The sequence below is a fragment of the Elephas maximus genome, chromosome 7 (assembly GCF_024166365.1).
Source record: "Elephas maximus indicus isolate mEleMax1 chromosome 7, mEleMax1 primary haplotype, whole genome shotgun sequence".
Lineage (NCBI taxonomy): Eukaryota > Metazoa > Chordata > Mammalia > Proboscidea > Elephantidae > Elephas > Elephas maximus.
The window spans coordinates 119,078,382-119,105,208 of record NC_064825.1 but is presented as its reverse complement, the minus strand read 5'-3'; the positions used below and the strand labels follow the sequence as shown (position 1 = coordinate 119,105,208).

The window sequence follows — 26,827 nt, the reverse complement described above, 5'->3', positions numbered from 1 at the left end:
TATTAAGGAGCAACTGTGGCACAAGTCAAAAGTTCTCTAAGCTTTGAAGTGACAAGAAGCTTTGAAGTGAAAGATGTTTCTGCAGTTTCTGAGGCAAATCTTCCAAATAAAGGCAGGACCTGTTGTTTTAAGTAGTTCATTGCACGACAGTCCTGCCTGAAGCTGAGTCCAAACAGAAAAGCTTTTGAAGTTTGTTTTGTGACTTCACACCAGAGATCATTCACCCTCCTTAACCAGACAAAATAACGCAAGTCAGGGGGAGCTGGTTAGATCAGGATTTCTTTTTATTCCTTGTTGGTTTAAAATGGCTAATCAGAATAAAAAATAAAAGGGCCTCTGTCTAGAGGCTGGGGTCTCCCCTATGTAGAGGTTAGAACCTTGGTACCCCCTCTACCCAGCACCGTACTGAGGTGGGCTGAGGGGTAACCTCTAAGAGACAATCGGAGGGGCCTAGTCCTGCCACTCCTCTCTATCCCCAGTTTTTGGCATGTGATGAAAAATATTGCTTTTTGGAATCTTCTCTTCCGGCCTTGGATTTAAAAATAATGTTAACTGTGTGAGTTAGGGGGAGGCTTTGAGGGGTTAGTTGAAGTAGCCCACTCTAAGCCCTCTCACCCAAGAAGGGGGAATGATTCGATACTGTTTCTTGAGCTAGGCCAACCTCTTATCCTGATCTTCTCCCACCACCACCACCAATGTCATGGGGCTGACCCCTTTCCTGGGCAAACTAAGTGCCAATGAGCCTAGAAAAGTAACTCTCCTCTCCAGGTCCTCCCATCCTCTGACCAAGTTCCAGGCTCACCTCTCCTGGGCTTCTTTCCTGATCACTTAGCACCAACAACAGGGGGTGCTATTTGCTTAGTAACTGGGACAGAAGAGAGGAAACCATGGGGAATAAGGAAGACCACTGTCTCCCCTCTTTTCCTACTGGTCTGAGGAATGGGAAGAGTAGGATTTCCCTCTTTATGCATATCCCTCCCTCATTTTCCCATCCCAGGATAGATATATAATTTCTTTGATATTTATAATATATATATATTTATATATATATGTACACACACACCTGGTAACGCAGAAGAGGAAAAAAATAGAATCCGTAACAATAATAAAAAAAATTATTTCTGGTTTAAAAATGATCTGGTTCCCTCCAGGGCGAGCAATTGCACAAATGTCCACTGAGTCTGGTCCAGGGGTCAAGGAAGGGTAGGTCTTAAAAGGTGGAAAGGGGGCTGCTACCCCAGTCTCAGGGCCCCAATTCTCCGACTCCCCAACCCCACTGCATTTTGTAAAAGCTCCTCATCCTCTTGGAATCGGTAGTTTAGAAATGTCCTTGCAGGGGAAGGGAGCCCCTTGAGGGAAGGAAGGTGGCCACCTGGGGCCCTTTGGTGTAGGCGCAGAGGCGTTGGAGGAAAGCCGCCGAAGGCTCACACCGAAATCTCATAGGTGGTACCACCCACGCCCGACACTTTCTTGACTCCTCCTCTTGTGGGGCTACTGAGAGGTGGCTGGCCTGGGCCAGGGGAGGCTGAGCCTAAGCTCTTGGGCTGCCCATTAGATTTGCTGTAGGCAGTCTTGAGCTGTACTTCATCTCTGGGAAGAAAAGAAGAAATAGGTGTCAGGAAATGGGACACATAACACAGAAAAAGGAGAGTTTAAAAAGTTAGACCAAAAAAAGGTGTACTGTTCTCCAAACATGCTTTTTTACCTAAACCTAAACACTCCTCTTTGTTGTACACCTTCCTTAAAACAAGCCCGATTCCCTATCTCCCCCATTAAAAAAAAAACCAACCCCGTTGCCGTTGAGTCGATTCTGACTCATGGCGACCCTACAGGACAGAGAACTGCCCCATAGGGTTTCCAAGGAGCGCCTGGTGGATTCAAACTGAAGAACTCTGGTTAGCAGCCGAGCTCTTAACCACTATGCCACCAGGGTTTCTAATCTCCCCCACTTACTCCTCTCTAATAGCAGCTATCTCATATGCTTATATACTTTCAGGCAATTAGATACTTTTTAGGAAAATGGGATTAAGGGAAAAGTGTTCATCTTCAGTGTCTTCACAGGAATGGCCCATGAGGGCAGCTGGAGTGAGACAATGAAAATGAAGAGGTACCTACAGCAGGATACCTCTGGGTCCACCTGTGCTAGCATGTTCACCTGAAGCCCTGACACCTTCTGCAGGGCGGTATGCTGATTTTAAGCCTGCTGAGGAGCAGGATGATAGATACTTACTTGGGTGTCAGTAATGGCTGCAAGGCCACTTCTTCCGTCTCAGACACACCAGTTGCGACTTTTTGGCTGCTGTACGACATAGATCGGCCCAGGTATGGGGCAGGTGGGCCTGGCTCAGGGGACCCTAGTCCCCGGCCCCTTAGCCCATCTGGCTTGCCAAAACGAGGGGCAGCTGGGCGTCCCAGTGGAGTCTTGCCCAAGGGTGATCGCTTCGAATCATCCGAGGAGGAGCTAGTACGAGGGGCATGGCCTGAGCCTGGTGTTGACTGAATGCCGGAGTCCCCCAGCCCTGGTTCCTCCTCGCGCCCTGGGAGTGGGGGTGACTGGCGCAGTAGCTTCTCTCGTTCCTGGAGGGAGGCCACAATATGGCGCGACAGATTGTCGTACCGCACTGGTGAGGGGTCTCGGTGTGATGGGCCAGTCGGCACCAAACGTGGGTGCCTCTCAGCTTCCCGTTGCTGGGCCAGCCGGGCCGACAGGAAGGGAGAGGTGTAGCCTAAAGGCGGCTCTGGCTCAGGCCCTGCCTGCACTGACTCGAAATCAGGGCTGTCTGAAGGAGTGAGCAGGCTGTCATAAGATAGGCTTCCGTTGCGTGTCTGGTTGGCCAGGCTCTTATAGGAGGTGGAGGTTGTACCCTCTGAACGAATGGACTGCAACTGGCCCAGCTCAAACCCTGTGCCTTGGGCTGACTTGAGGCTGGAGGAGCGTGACCCACTCGATAATGGATCGAAGTGAAAGCTTTTGCCAAAGGTGGGAGAGCGGAAGCTCTCTGGCTCTAAGCTGGGCTCTGAGCGGTAGCTGGGATGGCGGCTGCTCTCTGCAATTGAGGTTGGCTCCTTCAAGCTGTCCCCACGACTCAACTGAGGAGGAAAGTAATGCAGGCCTTTAGTGCTCCTCTCGTGAGAGAGCTAGACCCCAGAGCCCAAGGAGTCAGTCAAAAATAGTATTTACTATGTGCTAGTAACAGGCTTACAACTTTTACATGCATTATCTTATTTAACCCCTAAAACAATCTGAGTTAGAACAAATAATCTCTCATTTTAAGAAGCAGAAAATGAGGCTTAGGGAGCTTAGCTTGCCCACAGGCGCAGAACTGGGTTTTGAACTCAAGCCTGGCATTGTAACCAGTGCTCTTATCTATTATGCTCTATTTCCCCTCTCTTTGATGAAGGACACACTATTCAATTCCACTAATGCTAAAAATTTGTAAAACGCCTTGTTTCCATCTCGTCTCTTCCTGCTTTTCCTTCCCCAGTCATCCTTTTCCCAGACACAGCTGGCATACGTGACGACCCCTTTTCTTAGCGAATACTCAGTACCTTGGCACTGGAAGAATGAGGCATGGCGGCTGATGTACTACTGCTACTGTAACCCGGCCGATACTTGTACATGGTAGGCGTAGGGGGGCTGTCCTTGGCCAAAAGGCTGTTATCTGCAGGAAAAAAGGCCAAGGGGGTACCATTTATAAGCTGTTCTCTTAACTTGGCTAGGGTTTCCGTAAAGTACAGGGGGAGGACAAGGTAGAAACAGATCACACCCAGCAAAAGCAAATTCAGGGAATATAATGTTGCTGAAATTGAGACTGCAGGCTCACACAAATACAGAGCACAGGGTAGGTGAAAGCACCACACAGGTCCTAGAATGTTCTCCGATCTAGGAGGTGACAGTTTTACCCAAAAAAGCCCAATTCACTGCCAAGAGCAAAGTGGCAGTCCCTCTCTTCCGGCTATTCAAGGAAGTGGCCTAAGTACCACCTACTGGGTATGCTCAGCCGCAACACTAGGAGTAGCTCCCAGCCCTTGCCTGTCCGTCCACTCGACAGCTCACAACTAACCACCTCACTCCTGCCTTCTGTTTCTAGAATCTTGCAGGTCAAAGTAGCCCTTACCCTCAGTAGCAGCCAGGCTGAGGTGTGTTCGTAGCCCTGTGTAGCGGCTCAGGTCTGGCTTAGGAGGAGGTGGAGGTTCAGCATCGACGGACTGGCTCTCTGTGATCTCCAAGCTTCCTTTAGACTAGATAAATGAGGGGGAAGAAAATCAGGTTTGGAGAATTTGGCCTTAGGGCAAATCAAAGTATTAAATTGGTATAAATGGGGTGTCAGGGAGTCAGTTGTCATGTATTTCTAAACTGGGACTTGACGACAAGGCATGAAAGTCAGTTTGAGCCTAGTACTGGGTTAAAAATAAACTGCAACAAGGCTTTAATCCTGGCACTCATATTTGTTCATTTAAACCAAGAACTACTTATTGAGCTCCTACCATCAGCAAGCTGCTATGTTAAGTCCTATGAAAACATGGAAATGGACTTGATTTCTATTGTCAATGAACTTACATTAAAGTAATCTGAACACAAGTCAGAAAGTGGTAGATGCTAGAAGAGAGATGTAAACTAAAAGCAAGTGTCCATCTCTTTGCCGTGGGTGAGATCCCCCAAGTTGCCTACTTTACTTGCCTGAATTCTTACCTTAGTTCTCCTCAACTCTCCCTGGATGCCATTGTCCATGATCTTCACAGTTATCTGCCCATCTGACACGTCTGGTCGAAGGAAGGGAGGTCGGATTACTACTGTCTTCTCTTTCTTTGGTCTTCCCAAATACCTGAGTGTCAAAATGAGAGGGCTTTCATTCACTCATTCATTTTGAAATCTTACTCGTTGCCTACTATGCATATCATGCCAGCAAAAAGGTCAGCACTGAACTGAATTATCTGATTCCATGAAGAACTGCAAGACTAGGCCTCTGTGGGCAGATACCTAGCTCAAGGCATTCTGAAGTAAATCTCATCTTCAACTCTCAAAGGAGAGTAACCGTAATACCTGAAGTACATCACCTGAACTCACGGGGGTCCACTAACGGATGGGCATGTTCTCCCTCATAGGCACTTACCATTCGAAGATAGAGAGGCCTTCCTAAAGGCAGTCTCCCATCAGTCCTCCACTACCCCAGAATAAGCCCAAAGAAGACAATGGTAAGCACTAGGCCAAAGGGGTAGCTGTACCTGGGTGCTGGGGAACTGCAGAGCACACGGCTGACATTGTTACAGCAGCCATTGGTGAAGGGGTTCACACCTCCCCGGAATTTACCCGTAACCTAGAGAGAGAAAATAAGGACCAGATCAAACTGACCTTGACCTCCAAAGGCCAAAGCACAAATCAACAGAAAATGTCTATTGTGCATCTACTACCGGGGGACACAAAAATGAATAAAACACAAGCCTGCCGTCAAGGAGCTTATACTTGTGATGGCTAGGAACGGGAGTTCTAGAGTCCGGGTCCTGGGTTCAAATCCTACATCCACCTCATAGAGGTAGCTGTCTGACCCTAAACATCAGTTTCCTCATGTAAAATAGGGATAAATGCCCCTTGGGATATTGAAAAATAACATACTTAAGAATTACCAATTACAACTAGCTATTATTATATGCACAAAAATAATGTTTACCTATAAGCAGCATTTTAAGCTTCTTGAATACTGGCCCAGGTCGTGTTTCTATAACCTCAGAGCCTTAAGTCTCCAGTACACAGGAGGCATTCAGTAAATGTTAACTCAGAAATGGCTCAGTTCTCATATATACATGAGAAACCTGGACTACCTCACCCCTACCACTAACCTCTGCATCGTCATAAAAAGTATTTGTTAAGCATCTCTTCTGGAAGCACTACACCACACACTAAATGGTGTTAAAAGACACATGCTCTGCTCTTCAAGGGTGACGTAACACTTCTCCACGTACCTGTTCATTGGTTGTGCGTCCCCTAGCCACCAGCACCACGTGAAATCCCGTGAGGCCAGCTACAGGGATGAAGAATAAGCCAGCCACACACATCACTGCCATTCTGAAGTCAAACCATCAAGGAGAACAGAACAACGTGATCGGACCTGCCAGCCCCTGAAGTGGCCATCTTCTCTCTGACTTTTCACTACCATAGGACTCAACTTTTCTCATTCCTCCCCATCCCAATCTCGTAAACCACTGGCCTTGAAGGATACGTGACAGCCGTGCGCACCCCTGAGAGTTCCTCCATGTGGTAGAGGACATAAAGGAGGCCAAAGCCAAACACACCCATAATGTGGGCCGTCAGGGAAAGGAGAAAGAGGAAGAAATATCGGTAGTTCCTGCGACCGATACAGTTGTTCACCCAGGGGCAGTGATGGTCAAATTCCTAGGGGCAAAAAGAAACAGACTGAGAGGCATCCTTCGACCATAGCATAAATCACTCTGTCAAGAAAAGAACAAGTGGCAGAACTTAAGTTTTGGTTTTAGTGATTTGTGATGTTCACCATTTAGTTAAAAAATTAAAAACCGGTTCACGCTGTTTATCTTGCTCTATTAATCTCCTGTAAGGAAGACCTTCCAGAGGTTGGTCAAAGGTCAAGGCTGGCTCTCAAAGTTTTATCTTATGTGACCAAGAAACTCTAAAAGGGATGAAAGACTTTACAAAAACTTGGAGATTCACAGGAAGAGAGGTAATTGTGGCAGGCAACTGTTTACACCAAAGATGAATTGGAAGAAAAGGTAAAATATAAAAGACAAGGGGATGAGAGGGACAGGCAGGAAGAGAAGCAGAACTGTAGAAACTGAATACAACAGCATGATGCAGTGGAAGCAAGAGGGAAGACAAAGCCAGGACAAACATAACCCAAAAGATGAGCCAATGGATGGAAGGCTGGACCTATGACTCTTGGTGCTGGGAAGCCTATGTCCGCTCTGGGTCTAAGCTTCCCTCCTGCCAGAAAATCTGCTCAGCCTCTCTCTCGTGTGGATCGCTAACACCTTTGGACAGAGCTAGAACACGTAGCCCAGGTAGTTAGCCAGGACTGTATTTCACCAAGACCAAGAAGTTAGAGGATTCAATTCTTATTCTAGGGTTAAGAAGAAGGTAACTTAGTTTAAGTGTCAGGACTTTTCCCACCTAAAGTTCTTACCTCCACACAATTGTCACAGACACTACAGTGAGAACATCGAGGAGGACGGTAGAAGCGGCAGGTGGCACACCACTTCATGCGCACCTGGATGCCCTTGATCTCCACTGTTTTGTAAAGGGGAGCTCGGAAGTCATCTTCCTTGTCCTCATCCTCCTCAGCTGCAGAAAAGAAAAGTCAATTAAAAAAATGGCTATGCCAGGACTGTACTAGACATTAGGGATGTGGTGATGTTTAAAATACGGCCTCCGCCTTAGAGGAATGTAGCCCAACGGGTGAGAGACTAGAAACTTATAACACTGTGAGGTCAGCTCTGTATATAGCGCTATGGGAACAAAGATAAGGAAGCAATTTATTCTTTCTTGAGTGAATTCACCCCCTTGAAGTGAGATTAAAGAGAAAGTGACTCAGAGGAGGCAACTCTGATACAGGTACGCTGCTGTTCTTTGGTTTATATATATTGTAAATATTTTTTTAAGAGAAATAGATAATTAACACATCAAAATACATATATCTAGAATTTGTATAGCAGCTCGATATCTACAAGTATATGACTGAACTATAGCAATGCAAGAGAGCAAGCAACATCCGCCTTTCTGCTGTATGTGAGCCCCTTACCCAAAAAGTCTTCCTCTACCTTGCTAACCCATACAGGTATTTTAGTACTGTCTGTTGCTCATGCCATTCTCTTTACCTGAATGCCCTTGCTCCCAAATTTTTATCTCTCAGAAACTTATCATCCCATTTCAAAACTTAATGGCCATTATTTGTCTTCTCATTTGTAGTGAGCAACTTTTATCTATTATTATTAATCTTTAAAAAAAAAAACACTGTGGGAAGGAAAAGTTAAATAAGTGACGGTGTAGCCATTAAAATATAAGTTTTGACAGATACTGGAGAAGCCCTGAGAATACTGCCCCCAGATACCGTTTCAGCTCAGTAATGAACTCCTGAGGTTCATCCTTCAGGCAAAGATTGGACAGGCCCATAAAACAAAACAAAACTAACGGGGCACACCAGCCCAGGGGCAAGGACTGGAAAGCAGGAGGCAACCAGAAAGCTGGTAATAGGGAACCCAGGGTTGAGAAGGGAGTGTTGACACGTCATGGAGTTGTTAACCAATGTTATAAAACAATATATGTACTGTTTAATGAGAAACTAGATTGTTCTGTAAACCTTCATCTAAAATACAATTAAAAAAAAATTTTTTTTTAAATGGTGAGTTTTCAAGTTTTACTGACTTGAAGACATGTTTACAACATAAACCAAAAAAAAACCCAAACCCATTGCCGTCAAGTCAATTCTGACTTATAGTAACCCTACAGGACATAGTAGAACTACCCCATTGGGTTTCCAAGGAGCGGCTGATGAATTTGAACTGCCAGCCTTTTGGTCAGCAGCTGAGCTCTTAACCACTGTGCCACCAGAGCTCCACAATATAAATAAGTGGAAAAAATACAAAATGAAAACTGTACAAACAGAAAGATCCCACTTTTAAATATATTAAATAAAAAATTATAGATGCATACAACAGATCTGTGGGTGTGTGTGTGTATATATATATGTATCTTCAAAATATAGGAAGAAAATACACCACAATATATAACAGTAGTCATCTTTGGACTGTGAAATTGTAGGTTGTATTTATCTTTTTAATACTTTCTACCTAATGACAATGCATCACTTATTAAAATTTTTATTTAACAAAAGGTTCTTGGCTACTTATGCTAAAATTTCTTTTTAGTTTTAGTGTGCTTTAAGTGGAAGTTTACAGCTCAAATTAAATTCTCAAAAATTTATACATGTATTGCTTTGTGACACTGGTTGCAATCTCTACAGAATGACAACACTCTTGCCCTTTTTACCCCAGGTTCCCTGTGTCCATTCATCCAGTTCCTGTCCCTTCCTGCCTTCTCATCCTGTTTTTGATAGGAGTTGCCATTTGGTCTTATATTTGACTGAATTAAGAAGCACATTCCTCACCATATGTTATTTTTTGTTTTATAGGCCTGTCTAATCTTTGTCTGAAAAGTGGACTTTGGGAGTGGCTTCAATTGAGTTGGCAGAGTGCCTGGGGGCCACAGTCACAGGTGTTCCTCTAGTCTCTGTCAGACTGGTTTTTTTTTTTTTTTTTAATGTGCTTTAGATTAAGATTTTCAGAACAAACTCGTGTCTCATTAAACACTTAATACATGTATTGTTTTCTGACACTGGTTGCCAACCTCTCGATTATGCTGAAATTTCTAATCATTCCACACACCATCATCTACCATAAGTGAGCTCTTTCTCCTCTGAGGGACTCCAGCTCTTTGAATACTTATAACTTGCCATCCAGTGTATTTATTCATATAAATTATCTTCCCTATATGTATTCCCTTCAAGACTAAGCTATCTGAAAGCAAGGACCTTTTTAAAAAAAAATCACCAAGTAACCACCACAGTGACTTTCATATTAAAAAAAAAAAAAAAACAACCAAACCTATTGCCGTCGAGTCTATTCTGACTAATGGCGACCCTACAGGATAGAGTAGAACTGGCCCATAGGGTTTCAAAGGCTGTAATCTTTATGGAAATAGACTGCTACATCTTTCTCCCACAGAGCTGCTGGGTTCCAACAATCCACCTTTCAGTTGGCAGCCGAGTGCTTAACCACTGCGCCATCAGGGCTCTGTCATCTATATAGTATAGTAGATCTATAAACATTTGATGAATTAATATTAAAGTCTCATTAAAATAGCCCTCCTTGCCTTTAGGGACTCAAGAGTTCCTTCCACTCACCTGGCTTTGAAACATAAGTCACAAACGGAGCAGTCATTCAGGCTTATTAGATGTCATCAGTAGCAAACTTCTTTCTACCTCTTATTCCACTGATGATGGTTCTTATTCTCACCTTGTATCTCAGCAAACAACCTACTTTTGTAAGCATACCACTTCAACATGCACTGGAAAATATCTCCTTCCTCTAGAAATTCACTCTTCAATTGTTCCCTTTCTTCAATTTCAGCTCCTCTCTCTCCTCCAGTTTGTCTCCTCATGCTACAAATATGCTAAAGTCTTTTGTATCCTAAAACACCTTCACTCTATAAAGTCATAATAATCCGAACAGACTGGTACTGGTATAGGAAAGACAGACAGACCAGTAGAATAGAGTTGAGAGACAAGAAATAAACACATATCTATGGTCAACCGATTTTCGACATGGGCGCCAAGTCCATTCAATGGGGAAAGAATATTCTCTTCAAAAACGGTGCTAGGACAACTGGATCTTCACGTGCAAAAAAAATGAAGCTGGACCACTATCTCATACCATCTGGGAAAATTAATTCAAATTGGATCAGTGGCCTAAGTAAAAGAGCTAAAACCACAAAACTCTTAGAAGAAAACACAAGTGTAAAGGGCCTAGTTTTTAACAATGGATTCTTAGATGGCACCAAAAGCACACACAACAAAAGACAAAATAGATAAATGGAACTTTAACAAAATTAAAAACTTTTTTCCATTATAGGACTTTTATCAACAGAGTGAAAAGACAACTTAAGAGAACAGAAGAAAGTATCTGGGGACCATATATCTGCTAAGAGTTTAATATCTAGAATATATAAAGAACTATAACACAACAACAAAAAGACAACCCAATTAAAAAACAGGCAAAAGACTTGAATAGACAAAGAAGATATAGAAATGGCCAATAAGCACGTGAAGAGATGTTTCACGTCATTAGCCATTAACTCTAGCTGCTGTGGACTTTTGACTCCTTGGCCAGTGGCAGCCTATCGAGTTAACAGCTTGCACCACTCCCCGTTATCCACTGGGGAAATGCAAATCAAGACCACAATGAAATACCACTTCACACCCACAAGGATGGCTACTATCAGAAAAACAGAAAATTACAAATGTTGGCAAGAATGTGGAGAAAATTGAAACTCTCATCCATTGCTGGTGGGACTGTAAAATGGTGCAGCTGCTGTGGGCAACAGTTTGGCGGTTCCTCAAAAAGTTAAAACAGAAAATCACCATATGACCCAGCAACTCACTCCTAGGTATAGACCCAAAAGAATTGAAAGCAGGGACTCAAATATTCACTTGTACACCAATATTCATTGCAGCATTATTCACAATAGCCAAAAAGTGGAAACAACCCATCAAAAAATGAATAAACAAAATGTAGTATATATTCATACAATGGAATATTCAGTCATAAGAGAAATGAAGTTCTGATACATGCCACAACACAGATAAATCTTGAAAACATTATGTCAAGTAAAATAAGTCAGACACAAAAGACAAATGCTGGATGATCCCACTTATATATCTAGAATGGAACAGACAAATGCATAGAGTCAAAAATTTATTACTGGTTACCAGGGGCTAAGCGGAGGAAAATGGGGCGTTACTACTTAAGGGGTACTGAGTTTCTGTTAAGGGTGAAGGAGTACATTTAGAAATGTATAATGATGATGGTTTCACAACATAGTGAACGTAACTAATGTCACTGAATTGTACACTTATAATATTTTTTTTAATAGTTAAATTGGTAAATTTTTCCTATATATATTTTGCCACAATAAAAACAAAAAATACCTCGTCCTCCAATAAGATATTGTTCCATCTCCTGCCTCCTCTGCCAACTTCTTAAAAGAATAATCTAAAACTCATTTGAGTTTCATTCCTTATTTTCCATTCACTGTTCTCCAAACCATTACAATTTAGTAATTTGGCTATATCTTTTCCTTATACATAAACACACTGTAATAACTGTTTTGCTGTGGTTGTTAGGTGCTGTCAAGCTGGTTCCGACTCATAGCAACCCTAGGTACAACAGAACAAAACACTGCCTGGTCCTGTGCCATCTGCATAATCATTGTTATGCTTGAGCCCATTGTTGCAGCCATTGTGTCAATCCATCTCATTGAGGGTCCTCCTCTTTTTCACATGATGTCCTTCTCCAGTGACTGCTCCCTCCTGATAACATGTCCAAAGTATGTGAGACATAATCTGAACATCCTTCCTTCTAAGGAGCATTCTGGCTGTACTTCTTCCAAGACAGATTTGCTCATTCTTCTGGAAGTCCATGGTACATTCAATATTCTTTGCCAACACCATAATTCAAAGGCATCAATTCTTGTAACTGTTAAGATCACTAATTTCCTAATTATCAAGAAAACGGGCAATTTTGAGCTTCCAGACTATTGTTGCTGTTAGGTGCTGTCAAGTCAGTTCTGACTCATAACGATCCTATATACAATGGAACAAAATACTACCCGGACCTGTGCCATCCTCACAATCCTTGTTATGCTTGAGCTCGTTGTTGTGGCCACTCTGTCAATCCATCTTGTTGAGGGTCTTCCACTTTTCGAAGACCCTCTATTTTACCAAGTACAATGTCCTTCTCCAGGGACTGATCCCTCTTAATAACATATCCAAAGTATGTGAGACAAACTCTCACCATTCTTGCTTCCAAGGAGCGTTCCAGGTGTACTTTTTCCAAAACAGATGTTTGTTCTTTTGGCAGTCCATAATTCAAAGGTGTCAACTCTTCTTCCTTATTCATTGTCTGGCTTTCACATGCATGTGAGGTGACTGAAAACACCAAGGCTTGGGTCGGGCACACCTTAGTTTTCAAGGTGACATCTTTGCTTTTTAACACTTTAAAGAGGTCTTTTGCAGCAGATTTGCCCAATGCAACACGTCATTTGATTTCCTGAATGCTGCTTGCATTGGTGTTGATTCAAGTAAAATGAAATGCTTGACTTCCATCTTCTCCGTTTATCATGATGTTGCTTATTGGTCCAGTTGTGGGGATTTTTGTTTTCTTTGTGTTAAGGTGTAATCCATACTGAAGGATGTAGTCTTTGACTTTCACCAGTAAGTGCTTCAAGTCCTCTTCACATTCAGCAAGCAAGGTTGTGTCAAAACTACTGGATCCCTCTAATTTCTGGTACTGCCAACCATCAGTTACTTCATGCACTCTGTCTTCCATTAATTCCCATTTTTTCCGGTTTCTTCTATTAACCTCTCTTGCTCAATCACTCTTCGATGGCTCCCCCTTCTCTTCTGCTCATTATTAAAATGTCAGTGCTGCTCAGGTCTATCCTTGGTTCTTTCCTAATTTCACTTTGCATACTTCCTCTGGATAATCTTACTCCTATTACATTCAATATATGGGTGAAGACTTCGAAATGAGGGTTTTTGTGAAAACTCAATTGCCTTTATGACCCATAAGTATCTTGATTCTAACATGTTTAAGATAGCTCTTTTTGTCTTCCCTCTGAACCTGTTCCATTCTTATAACCCGTACCTTGGTTTATAAAAATCAGCATCCAACTTATCTCCCAAGTTTGGAACCTAGGAACTATCTTTGCCAATTCCTTCACCCTCCCACTCTCCCTGAATAAGCAATCGGTCATGATAAATTCTGTTGAGTCTACTTCTAGTATCTGTAAATCCAGCCTTGAATTCAAGTTCTCACCTGGACTGTATTACTGCAACAGCCTCCCAAAAGGTATCTGTACATTATTATAAGACTTTTTTTTTTTTTACTTATCTATATAAGACTAAAGGGTCACCAGCTATTTTAAACCATAGATGAGAAGGTTAGGCAGTGGGAAGATTTAGTAAATGGAAATGAAACAACTAGAACAGAAATAACGAGAATGTTGCCACAATGTGAAGAACGTAACCAATGTCACTGATCATTATGTCTACAAGCTATGGGAGTGGTTTTGCTTGTATATTTTCACCGAAAACAAAATTAAAAAAAGAATTATTTTTGTAAAAGGAAATCTGACCCTGCTAATCCCCCAATTAAAGACCTCTTGCTGTCCAAAGGAAAAAGTATAATCTATTCAACTTAGCACATAAAATCATTCACAATCCTTCACAATCTCCAGGTTCAGCTCCTGCCCCACCTGGCTGCACCACACACTACATCCTCCATTCACACAGGGTTCACCATTTCATGGCTACAAGCTTCTGCATATGTTACTGCTTCTGCCTAGAGTATCTTTGCTCTTCCACCCTCTACTTGGTGAAGTTTTTTCTACCTACCTTCCAACCCAATTTACCTGGGGTGCACCCTTTTCTACGTTTTCATAGAACCTTCTTCATGCCTCCATTGCAGTTTGTATCAAACCATTCTAATTCATCTTGGATATCACTGTACTAGCAATATTGCCTAGCCCATGTGCTCTAAACAAACTTCCGCTGAATGTACAACTAAAAACCAGAGTTGACCCAAACTGAATCACATGGCTGGAAGTTATATGTATTCCTGAAGAACTTGACTTAATTTTTATCATTAGACTCTGAAAGTGTCCCATAATCCTAGGACTTCTAAGGCCTGGATCAACTGGGTATGCTCAAATCATTATTTTTCAAAGGTAACAAAGTGCTTCCAAGAGAGGACAGGGAGAGCTTACCTCGTGGAAAAATGCCTGGGTCCATGAAGGTGGCCATGCTGAAATTGGCCAGCACAAAGAGAAAAACAATCGCATTGTAGATGGGCACTGCAGGTGACACATACAGGCTGAGTCCTGGACACCTGCACAGACAATGAAAAAAATGAGAGGCTGCCTCTAACACACTGGACACCAACCATACTCACAAAAATCTATAAAGATTCTGAGAGGCCTAGCTCAGGGGGAAAAGGATAACTTTCTGAGGGAGACTGAGAGCCATACATTTACGAGCTATAGCAAATAAGGCATAGGGTTCCTTCCTATGTCTCATCAACAGTAGTCAAGGTTCTCTATTTCACTCAGCCCCTACACCTATACATAAATCTTCATTCAGTTTTAAATCAAGGTACAAGACTCAGAAAATCTCTCCTACCCTAACCCCTTGCACTAAGATCTGTGTTCTTCCATGTATTCTTCCCCTCTGGGCTTTCAACATGTTTTAGAATCTGCCCTATCTCCTCTCTAATAAGAGATGAGAACTAGGGACAGACCATGTATGTAACTGATACCAGCTACATTCCCTTCTTGAGAGCTGCCTGAGGCCACGTTCTACTGACCTGCACTTTGGCCCAAATCACAGGCCACCACCTGCTTCTCGGGCTCCCCTTCCCCCTTCCCAGCTGGCTTTGAACCACTCCCAATTGCCTGAAGTTTCCTCATTGCTCTAGATACCCCTGACAGTGTTATCCAACTAGAGGCTAGTTCTTAAAGTGTGTGTGTTGGCAGGGCTGGGGTGGACCAACAACACAGATAATAGACATCAGGACATAGAACTGGACCCCTTGAAGTCTAAAACTGAATGGGAAGTGGAGGAGGAAAAAAGAGGATATCAAACCAAAGAAGCCCTAAGTCCAGTAGGAAGAAGGAACTGGCCAAACATATTCAGTATTCCACAGGATTCAAACCAAGAGATATGCTTTAGGTAACTTTTGACAAAAAAAAAAAAAAAAAGAGTGCACTAAGCTCAGTTTCCTTCAGGGATAGGAGTGTAAGCACGAACCCTTCAAGAGCTCTTCCTTTCTCTGCTGATAACCTGGGAGTTGGACATTTCCGAAGAACATCTGATATGGTACTTGCTTTGTCGGCTGTGTCAAATGCTCTACTGTCTCAGCTCAGGGAGAACTTCAAGACAGTGACTAAATACCCTAATCTGCTTTGTGGCTGAGAACTTAATCTCCAGAATTAGGACAGCATCTGTCCTTGTCCCCTTTATCTGGACCAGTCAAAGAAAAGAAAGAAGAGGCCAGGAGAACAAGACATCATATGAGCCTGGTGGATTAATTCACAGCAGTCCTGGACTCTGTCAAAAGAAGTGGCCTATTCCTATCAAAACAAAAAGCACAGCCCTGAACAGTTATTCATGACAGTTTGGAGGAACTGAACTCCTTAATGAGAAACAAATAAGCCAATGGTAAGAGACAAAACTGACTGTCAGAAAACATCTTACAAATCTTCACAACCACCATCTATTTATTCGAATTCCATTCAGCTATACATTTAAAAAAAAAAAAAGTACATATTACGTGCTAGGCTTTTTAGGTAGTATCATTTAACTCTTTGCCTCTCTTGATGAGTCAGTATATTACTGGAAACAAAACAATGAAGCTGGAGTGAGGGCACCAATCTCAAGGACAAAAAGAGCCCTCAGTCACAGTGCTAGGCTACCACCAAATAAAGTCTTCTACTGAAGCTCTTCCTCATGCAAGTTCTTTAGTTCAAAAAAAAAAAAAACAAAAAAACTCATTGCCATCAAGTCAATTCTGACTCACAGAGAACCTGTAGGACAGAGTAGAACTGCCTTATAGGGTTTCCAAGGAGTGGCTGGTAGATTCAAACTCTGACTTTTTGGTTAGCAGCCAAGCTCTTAACCACTGTGCCACCAGGGCTCCTTGGTTCAAAAAAGATGGCCCCATATCTTGGCAGGGTTTCAGGTGGAATACAAGCAAGAAGAGTCTCTGCACAGCCCCACCCCAAAGCCTGACCTCCTAGGTTCCTTTGGAGGGAGGGAGAGAAACCGAAAACCAGTCATCCAGGTCAGAGCCCCTCCCTAGTACTTAGCTGTCGCTTCAATTTCCGCCTGGGGAAGAAGAGAAAGGGTGACTCACTTGACTCCCACAGCCTGGGAAGATAATTAGAAGGGAAAAAGAAATTAAATCCTTAGAACACTAAGGTGTCCATGATTTAGAAGTCTCATTCCTAGAGCTGATCACTGTGACTACTGTGGCCTCTTGGGCTTCTGAAAGAAATAAGCAAGAGTATCCTCCATTCCTGAGGGAAACTAAGGTTCTGGAAAAAAAAAAAAAAAAAGGTTCTGGAGGAGCTAGTAAATAAGAATCAGAGATTAGCCTCCTGACAGGCCCAACTGTCAATCTTTCTAACTTCATTTTTCCTTTGGTTTCATTTCCAAACAAAGCAACTCACCTAATTTCTTTGGTACCCTACCAACCACCTACCCCTGGATGATGAACTTTACCCCTACAACCTTCTAGATAGCAATCCATCCCAGTCGAAGTGTGAAATCCTGGAACTAAGTTCCAATATGTTGCCAAAATAAACCCTGCCCCTACAGTGGCAGAATCTAAAAACGATGCAAACAACTAACAGAGATAGTATTTGCTCCTACATTCAAATCAGAGATCCGTGCTTCCAATTACAGCACTCTGGCTGGAGGGAGCAACACCCCACCAAGGAGACACATATGTGAGCAGAACCTGCTTGGCTTGGGGAGAGGCTTTCTGCTGCTACAGTACCTTGCCAGATTCCTAGGTGACGACCCCAAGTAGCCTGTCTGAATCTGTTGCCTTTGATGGAAGGAGATGAGGCCTGAGCTGAAGACAGGAGTTGTTGGGGCTCGTCCTCAGCCTATGGCAATAATCATAGCCCAGGAGGCTGACTGACTCATTGATGGGACTCCCAGGCCTACACCACTCCAGGAAAAACAGGTTCCTCTGTCCACCCATTCAGCACTCCCATTTCAAGGCCAAACAAAGTTGAGAGAGTGGGTTTCACTACCCACTCTTCTGACATCCTGTTTCCTAGCCCTCCTTAGCACTTCCTCTTCTAAAAGGTGGTTAAATTCCTGGAACGAAAAACAAAGTGGGAGTCAAGAAGCTCTGGATTTTAATCCTATCTCAACTAGTGTTTGCTATGTGGCCTTAGGTAACACACAGGAAACTCTCCAAGCCTGTTACTTCAGCTATATGATACAGATACGAGAATGAAGGAGAGAATGTTTGAAAAGATGCTGGAATTTTTTTTAAAACCAGCTGGCTCAATACTGAGCGCTGGAAGATGCAAAAAATTGTTAACCATCACCATCATCATCAATTATCATTGCAGCTCCACCTTCATCCTTAATTCCACTTCCCCTATCTGAGATACTAGGTATTCAAGGACACTTAAGACAGAGGCTCTAAGCTCCTAAAGAATATGCCTATGCATTCCACCCATGCCTAATACACTGTTTGAGCATATGACTAGTGTTCCTTGCTGATGAGAGAAGGGTGGAATGAATGTCCCACTTCCTGCCCTTAGGGATCCTCATTCAGGACCGTGCCGCCCTCTGCCCTCCTCAAGATTCTGTGGGAAAACAACTTCTCCCCTTATATATGGGTAAGTTTCTCTTAAAACACCTGCTGGTTGTGGTGCCTCGTTACCCAGACTTTCCAGCATCTGAATGCTAGACGTCGCATCTGGGCACATTTATCACTAAATGAGAAAGCAACTTGGGAAGGAAAAGGAACAACGACTTCTCAGTTAAGCCTAAATCACGAGGCTGTTCCCACTCAAATCAGGTGCTAACACCTCTGCAGTCATGGAAAAAAAAAAAAAAAGACCAATAGGGACAGCCATGAGGTTGCCCAACTCTCTGGGTAAAAGGGAGGCAAGAAGCCAGAGGAAGAAACTGAAAGGAAGCATCTATATCATGGATTGGGAACAATGGAAAGACCATCATGGGTTTCTGGACCACCTTAACTTTTATCCTTCCCTTAGAGGATCACCTGAAGCAGAGATTTTGACCCTGACCTCCTCCCCAGCCATTTTGGAAATGAACAAAATGAGACACTAACTGACTTAATTGACTTATGTAACTAGAGGAGGCTTTAGACAGGATACAATTCAGCGATTTCAAATGGTGTTGCCAGGAGCCCTGAGAAGGCCACAGGGGCTCCTAGGAAGGCAAAGAAGAGATACCCAGTGGCTGGGCCCCTATGCCGCAGCCTCAAAAACTTGAATCAGAGCAGTTCTACTTTTATGTTTTATTTACTGGGGTTCCACAGTAAGATTTCATCTTCAAAAGGGGTCATGTTGCTTAAATAAAGTGTGCTAGTTCAACTTCCTCATTACAGAAGACACTAAGGCCCATAAAGGTTAGCAGATTTTACTAAAATCAGTCTCCTGACCCCCAAATAGTGCTTATCCCACTTACCCAGCACTGCCCCCTTCACAAAAGGACAAGATCCAGGTATATTATCTTAAAAGCAGTCTAGTACTTAATGGTAGGGAAAGGGTTACTTTAGCAGACACTCCTTCCCAAACAAAACAGCAAAAGGGAAGATGACTAAGACAGGATCCCCAATAACACTCCTGCTCAGTTTGGTACTGGATAAATTCAGTAAATACAAGGGACCAGGGTTTTGAAGGAAGGTCTTGACTGTTCTGTTCAAGATCCTCTGGGGCGGAAGATGGCCATTTCTTTGATGGTGAGACCCAACTCATAGTCTGTTTCTGCTCATAGCTTTCCCTGCTTCACAAAGAAACAGAGAGAGTAAATTATTCCTAATTAGTTGAAACCAACATGCCTCTACTAATTATATCTGCCAGCTGAAAGGGACTCTCCCTCCTACTCCCAGTCCTCTAGGTCCCAGGATTAATTCTCACCTGAGGCTTGTACTGATGTAAGAACAGCCAGTGGTAGCCTAGTGAAGAGAATAAGAGGATGACAGAGTAGTTGCAGGTTTAAGGGCCCAAACAGGAGCTGGTTCAAAGACAGTCTTTCTCTTGCCTTTCCATTTGAAACCATGAATTCTTGTTTAGTTTGTGTATGGTTTCAAACAGACAGTTCTCCAAGGAATTGAACCTCAAAAAGGGGCAGATTCCTCTGGGAACAGCCTACAGAACAGTGGCTCCTCAGCCCAAGTACACATGCTCGTAGAGGAAAGCCTATGGTCAGATGGAGAGGAAGGGATGAGAATTTCAGGGGAACCAAGAGCCAGGTGATAGGGGAAGATAAACAGGGTATTTGTGCCTCCACATGTGGGCAGGAGAGAGCCTAGGGTCAAAAAGGAGCTGACAAACTGGTCCTGTGGAAGCTAACACCAGGGGCAACTCTGTGGCTTAAGGTTCTTTTAACTTTGGATTTAGAAGCAACAATTTCTGGTTAAGAATTGTAAATAGAGTCAATACTGTCCTCTAAAATCCTTTGCCTGGGTCTGTGAGACCACAGAATGAGGCAAGCCCCTACTTTACTGGCACCAGGTAACAGGAAAGTAGGTTAAATAGCTTCAAATACCAGTTGAGAAAATGCCTGTGTCAGGAACTCTTTGTGGGCAAACTGGTATAACCAGCCAAGCGCTTCCAGATTTAGCAAGTCAAGAACAAGAATTCTGCTTGCCCTCTCCTAAGAACAGATGGGTTGAGAGAAACCACTTAGTCAGTACCCTGAATTTTCTAGCTTCTCCAAAGGCTTTACCTCTTGAAAGAAATACAGACACTCCTCCACTAAGCAGGCCTAAGGGTGCCAAACTGGTCTTGTACACACCCCTCCTGACCCAGTACCACACTACTACTACAAGGATACTAAGATCTGTTTTAAATGTCCCTTGGTTAAAATGTTGATCCTACTTACTAGCCATAACAACATAAACCAGAACAAGTCCTGACACTGAAGACTCACCCCTCTATTGGTAGTCGATCCATAAAGGATACAACACTAAACATGCTGAGTTTAAGCAAGAGAAAAACAGTGTGCAAGAAAGACAAGCCAGATGGGAGGAGCAGGACTGACTCTAAACCCCTGAGGGATCAGCAGGCACAGTTAGGATGGGAAGTTGGGGCCAAAGACCTATGACTTCTTCTATATTTCAGAGGAAAAGGTGAGAGGAGAGATGATGCTTATACCGTAAGTAATGGATTCATTCTTTCCTTGTTTAAAAACTAGATAGAAATGGATCATTACTTTGCTGATTCTTTTGGCCAAGTGACCCACATTTTTTAGAATTCCTTTTGGCATCCAAAGCTCAATTTTTGTGGTTTTTCCTTCTCTCCTATCTCAGATTTAATTTCTGTTCTATATTTCTCCCCATAGTAATCTAACTGCCCCCACCCCAATAAGCCCTACTTTATTTTCATTCATCCTTCAATGAGTTCCAACTGCTTTTACTCCCTACCACTTCACTTCATTATCTTCCTCTTCCCAGCAACCTCATATTGCTCTGAACATACTGCAGAGCACAATCAACTTTGAACGTGAACTACAGCAAAGTGGACTTCCCAGCTCTAGTGTGCCCGAGAGTTGCAACTAGAGAACTAATTTAATGACTCAACAGTATAAGACTCAGAGACCTAGTACATGTTAATTTATAAGTAGATAATAGCAAAGTTCGAGGTACTTGCCAGGCGATCAACAGCTATAACACTAGAGAAAAGGGAAAGGATAAATTACTCAGTCTCTGCCAATAACAAGTAGATGAACAAAGTTCTGAAGAACCTAAGGAAGAATGATGCAGATCCTAGATGGGAAATCCTTCAAATACCAAATTGCCTTTCCCAAAAGGACCAGAGAATGAAAGAATTATCGCCACTCCCTTCAGCAGGAACTAATGTAAAGGGACTCTTCTAGAGCTCTCTTCCTAAATAAAACATGCCCTTTCCCAGTGGCCCTCACTTCTCCAGCCTTCAGCTTTAATACAGAGAAAACCATCTGAGAAGCACTAAATTAACAACCAGCAAAAGCCAAAACTATCTCATCAGTGTATCTTATTCATCAGTTCTAAAACTTTCCAGTACTCTCAGTTCCCACAATCACAAACGTAAGCTTCAGACATCCCAGGGAAAAGCTATTTGAAAAACCTTTGGTTTAGTCTAGTTCTCTTTCTCTCATAGAACTGATTGCTTAAGCTGCGTCAAGCCTCTCTGGTGGTTTCCTCCCACTTCCTTCCTAGTTTAGGATCATCTAATGAGGGAGCTGGGTAGGAAAACATGAAAACACCTAGGATTCCAAAGGAAGGGAGGGAGAGGAAGGTAGAGGATTCAATGGAGTAAAAAATTTATAAGGCGGCTGAAAAAAGATGGGCTTTTTTTCACTTTTCTTACTACATCTCTGAACTTACCTGTATTAGATATCAAGAACTCCCAGTCATTTGGTTTTGTGAGTAACTAGCAAAACTCAAGAGAAAGCATACCCCCTCACCACCCATGAGTGCCCCCCAAATACCACCACTGGGAGAAAACTCACGTAAAGGCAAAGAACAGTGTCGTAGCTCCCACTAAGAAGATGGCAGCTGCTGAAACCGGGACATACTTGCTGGGTTTGAATCTCTTTCCAGACTCTGAGGGCATGTTGGAGCTCTGATGGGAGATCTGCCCTGCCGCATAGCCCAGGCCCACACAGCGGCAGAACAGACAAGAAAATGGGATGAGGGAAACGATGGAGAGAACAGTACAGAAGGAAACCAGGGAAACAGAAAATTTAAATTATCACCCTTCCCCCTCCCAAATAAAACCAAAGTTCAAAAGATCTCAAATGTAGGAAAGCATATGGGAGGGGGAAAGGTGATTCCAAATTCCAAATGATGAAAAACTACCTCCCCAAAACAAGGCAAAGGGGAGATAAGAAACACAACTTGTAGAGTTTAAAAACTGCAGAGAAACAGTACGCTGTGCACATGCAAATGGTTGCAGGCGGAGAACAGGGGCAGCCAGACAGATCAAGGAATAGCTCATGGATGGAGGCAGGTCTTCAAAAGGAAAGGAAGGGGAGAAGATCAGGGTGGAGCAGAAAACTTCGGGCAAGGGAAGATTCTTCTGAGGAGATACTATAGTACCTCCACAACTACCACACTTCCTCAAATCGTGAGCTGCACCTCCAAGAGGTGTGCCCCGTGTTTCTATGTTAATCCAAGAAGGAACCTGTGACCCCTTCCAGCTTTAAAGAGAAGCTGTTTTACTGCAGTCCTTGTTCTTTCCAGGCAGTCCCCGCAATGCGAACTCTCCCACACCTTCACTTCACCAGGGTTTGTAGTCTGGCAATGGTGGGTGAATTTTATTTATCTCTCTCTTGATAGCAAAAGCTGGGCAACAGCTGTTACAAGGTTGAGTTGTAAATCCTTTTGTTTGAAGGGGGAGGGAAAAGACAAAGAGCAAGCTTGTCTGTCTTCAAGCTCTCCTGTTATTCCCAAGCTCTTTAAAGGCTCCGTTTCCTATGGAGTTCATGCAAAACTAAAAGGGAACTTAAAATCCCTGAAGCCATATTCTCCCCAATAAGCAGAATAAGTTGAAGCAATCAATTCCACTTGATGACGTTTTATGAGGTTACTGTGGATGAAAGCAAAGTTCCAAAGATCTCCCTGTTGCCAGGTTAGTCGATGTCTCTGATCTTTCTTCTTCGATCTTGGGCTTTCTGGGTGCACAGTTCAACTGGGTCACAGTGCCTCACCTGGAGGAAACAAGTATCTTTATCAGAGAAATTCTTGGAGGGTATTTCTAAAAACACTAAGGCTAAAACTCCACAGGCTACTCTGTTAACAAGTGCTTTTGAAAGAAAGATTATTTTCCATTTCACTTACACGGATATGGGAAGACTCTCAACAGGGAGGAAAACGGATTCAGAATCCTTTACTATTCTAATGCTGTTCATATTGAAGGGAGGAAAACATGGCTTCACCTAGCCTAAGGTCAACAGAGGACCAGAAGTTAGATTAGCTCTTGCAAGGGGCCCACCTCACCTGACACAAATGGGCAGTAACAGATACCAGGAATATCAAAATCAAAAAACAAACACGGGCACAGCAGTGAAGGGCAGTCCTAGGAAAGAGAGTTCTCTTTGGACAAAGAGAGTATTTACTGCTACAATGAAAAAAGAAAAAAGTAACCTCAAAATTAGGACAGCAAGCCTCTCTCTCTCTCTCTCTCACCCTCCTATGCTTTTTAGTTTTAACTGTGCAGAGGGAGAAGCTGAATTTCTGGTCTTCTAGAATTAGCCATTAAAGGGCCTGAGTGAGAAATATTCTTGCACTGAATGGTGAGATATCTCCCGTGAGAAACTGAGTCTACTGTGGTGGTTGGTCCTTTTCTTCCCAATTCAACAGTTTTTTCTTCCTACCTCAGCCTATTAGGAAGTAAACTGAGCCCCACCTACTCCAATGTGATTAAGGATAACTATTTCTGTTGATGATAGTAACAAAATAACACCAGCACTTTGAATTTTATAGGATGCTTTTCATCTAGTGATCTCAAAGCACTTTACTCACATTATCTGGTGACACAGTCCCTTATCCTACTCTGAAATTGAAGGCTCGAGAATGCCTGAGGCCATTCCACTGAATCACTTGAGCAGCCAGGTTCAGAACCCCAGAGCCCACACATCCCTCTGCTGATACAAAGCCTTTCTACCTTTCTCACCCACCATGCTACCTGCCCAGTGATGGTAACTTGGAATTTGTAAACCAAAAACTGCACTTAAATTAGAACTTTAAAAGAAAATCCCCCTCAAGCTGTCTAGTATTTCCCTTATTACCAAAGGCTGAGATTAAAAATTTCAGAAAATTCAGATAGTGAAATACAAATGTGCCCTGGAATTTATCACTTCCTCTTTCACTCCTGGCATAGAAGGCAAAAAGCCCTTTTCCTTCGACATCTCTCTCTTTAAAACAAATAGGATTTTAAATGACCAAGTGGCAATATTAGAATAAAACACCCAATGAATATAAGAAATTATTACAGTCCTACAAAAGATAAAAACTTTGTAGCCCGATTTTACAATTATTTAACTCTCAGTTTGTTACAGGAATCAAAGCCCAACACTCTGAATTTAGACCTAAGTAACTCTGTTAAAAAGAAGGATATTCTTGGTTCACAGGCACTACTATTAAGGCAAACTTTCCTAAAAACCACAAAGATTAGAGAAAATGAAAAATTACAGTACTTTAATTTTATCTAGAGTAGGAAATCATTTAGACACCATCCATTATTTCAAATTTTAATTTCTACAGGGAAAAAAGTCACACAGTCTAATACTGCCATAGTAATGTGAGGTCATGAAAGGCCATACAATTTCAGGGGTGCAATACTGGGCTGCAAAAGAAATCCACATCTGAGATGTTTGCGGAATACACGTTAGAAAGAACACGATAAATCAAGAATTTACTGGGTTATGTATATAAAGACACCCAAGTCTTAGCAGAAGGATGTGCTGTTTCCAGTAGGGATGAGACCAGAAGAGGCGTGTGGTTCACTGGAGCTAGGAATCTGTTTTGTTCTGTTGTACACAGGGTCGTTATGAGTTGGAACAAACTCAACCACACCTAACAACAAAAACAGGAGTCTAGATCCATACCAGTATGAGAAAGGTGTACAGGAATGTGCATGACATATTCAGGTAAAGTATGGAATAGAAATATGTATATATAAATATAAAACAAACATTACAGGATACGTGGCTCAAAGGCTAAAAGTAAAACACTAGGGACATATTTAAGGTCTGAGTGTAAATTGCCAACGATGTGAAAAGTATACATCTAAGGGCAGTAAAGTACCTCCTTAAAGGAGATAGATAAGCACAGTACCACTGATAGCACAAGACTGTTGAAAAAAAGTTGTGTAACAGTAGAAACCTGAATACACAGTAATTGAGGTACAGTGGGGTAATCCACACAACAAGATACTGGAGGAAGAGCTAAGCAGAAGTTTAACATGGGTCTTATCATACACCGAGGTAACAAAGTACATGGCAGTGTAATTCTTGTAAACTTTGGGTGGGTTTTACAGAACAAGTGATGAGAAGCATTCTGAAGAGATTTGATACAGGATAGAGGGATATTGGGATAAAGGATGGACATGCAAATGTGAGATCAACCTGGACAAGATGGCAATAACCAGGAAGTGAAAAATCCAAGGCAAAAAACTCTGACCTAGAGTACAACATATATCTAGTCCCACACCTTCCCTACGAACTTCAAGTCCTTTTCTTACTTCTCACTTCAGGGTTTTCATTCGGCCAAGTGGGTAAAACACTTTCCACCACCCTGCCCCACAAAGAGACTTCTGTAAGTAAAATATTGGCAGACACATTCGAGCTCCACTTGTTAAAAAAAAAAAAAAAAGTACACAGTACTAAAAAGCATGGAGCACCCAGCTAGTGGGGGTAGGGGGAGAAGGGAGACGGGTTGGAGAGAACATACAAGAGGACGAGGCTTGAGTCCAAATAATTATCAGTAGAGTGGGGCGAGGGAACCGAACCGCAGAGCGGCAAAAGGAGAACAGCGCCTAGCCCCCACCCCGGAGCTGGGGCAAGGGGAATCAACGTATGGGGCAGAACTGGGAGGCAGCCCAGCGGCCGCCGCTGAGCGCGAGAAGATGGAATCCACGGCGGCAAGGCCCCCGGGGACTGTGGGAGTGGGCTGCGGAGGACGGCAAAGTCCGGGCGAGCAGGGCTGGGGGCGGAAGGGACGACGGCTGGCGCGGAGGGAATGGGGTCCCGAGCCAGAAACTGGGGGCCCAGCACTAACCCGTTCTGAGACCCTGCGGCCGTGGATCCCCGGCCTCTTCTCGTCGTCCGTTTCCGGGGCCCACGGGTTTCGCTGCGGTTGGATGACCGGCCCCGAGGAGGGCTGGGGCCTCAACCACCTCCCCCTCCTTGGTCCCCCTTCCCTAGAGGTCACTCTCCCCTCCCACCTCATTGGCCCGGCACTTCCGGTTCCGCAGGGGCCGGTGTCTCTGGTACTCACCCCGGCGTGGTGCCCGTCACCGCCGCCGTCGTTGTCGCCGCCGCGTCCCGGCAGTGCCGTCCGGCCTCTGAGAGGCAGCGCGCGGCCCCCGCACGCTCCACGACCGCCCTGCCCCTGCGCGCTCCCGTCCAGCGACGCTTGTCTTCGAGTCAGCGCGCGGCCGTGGCCCTCAGTACCGGGTCTCGAGCCCTCCCTGCGTTCCCATTGGCTCTCTGATCGCGGCGCGCGCGACGTCTCGCGCCGGGCACGTTTCTCTCATTCATGCCGCCGCGCC

General features: G+C 43.5%; 1 protein-coding gene across 2 annotated transcripts; it reads right to left on the bottom strand.

Moving 5' to 3' along the window:
- Positions 1 to 250: 250 nt before the first annotated feature.
- Positions 251 to 26,827, bottom strand: ZDHHC5 (zinc finger DHHC-type palmitoyltransferase 5). Of its 2 annotated transcripts, none has more exons than XM_049891987.1 (12): positions 26,554 to 26,827; positions 22,065 to 23,264; positions 14,570 to 14,691; positions 7,155 to 7,312; positions 6,219 to 6,391; positions 5,962 to 6,064; positions 5,227 to 5,318; positions 4,694 to 4,826; positions 4,119 to 4,242; positions 3,550 to 3,662; positions 2,231 to 3,090; positions 251 to 1,590 (listed from the first exon to the last, which is right to left on the bottom strand). In XM_049891987.1, the coding sequence occupies exons 2-12, from the start codon at positions 22,166 to 22,168 to the stop codon at positions 1,425 to 1,427; spliced, it is 2,148 nt and encodes a 715-aa protein (XP_049747944.1). In that variant the 5' UTR covers positions 22,169 to 23,264; positions 26,554 to 26,827; the 3' UTR covers positions 251 to 1,424. The 2 variants fall into 2 exon arrangements, with proteins under 2 accessions (XP_049747944.1, XP_049747945.1); XM_049891988.1 differs by lacking the exon at positions 26,554 to 26,827 and adding an exon at positions 26,335 to 26,470.

What these genes read in the sequence shown, in the direction of transcription:
- ZDHHC5 (XM_049891987.1), bottom strand. Translation starts at nt 22,168, where the DNA reads ATGCCCTCAGAGTCTGGAAAGAGATTCAAACCCAGCAAGTATGTCCCG. An exon ending in GGGGTGCGCACGGCTGTCAC is followed by an intron (nt 6,065 to 6,218) that starts GTATCCTTCAAG and finishes GTTTGACTTCAG; the next exon opens with AATGGCAGTGATGTGTGTGG. An exon ending in GAGAGTTGAGGAGAACTAAG is followed by an intron (nt 4,243 to 4,693) that starts GTAAGAATTCAG and finishes TCATTTATCTAG; the next exon opens with TCTAAAGGAAGCTTGGAGAT.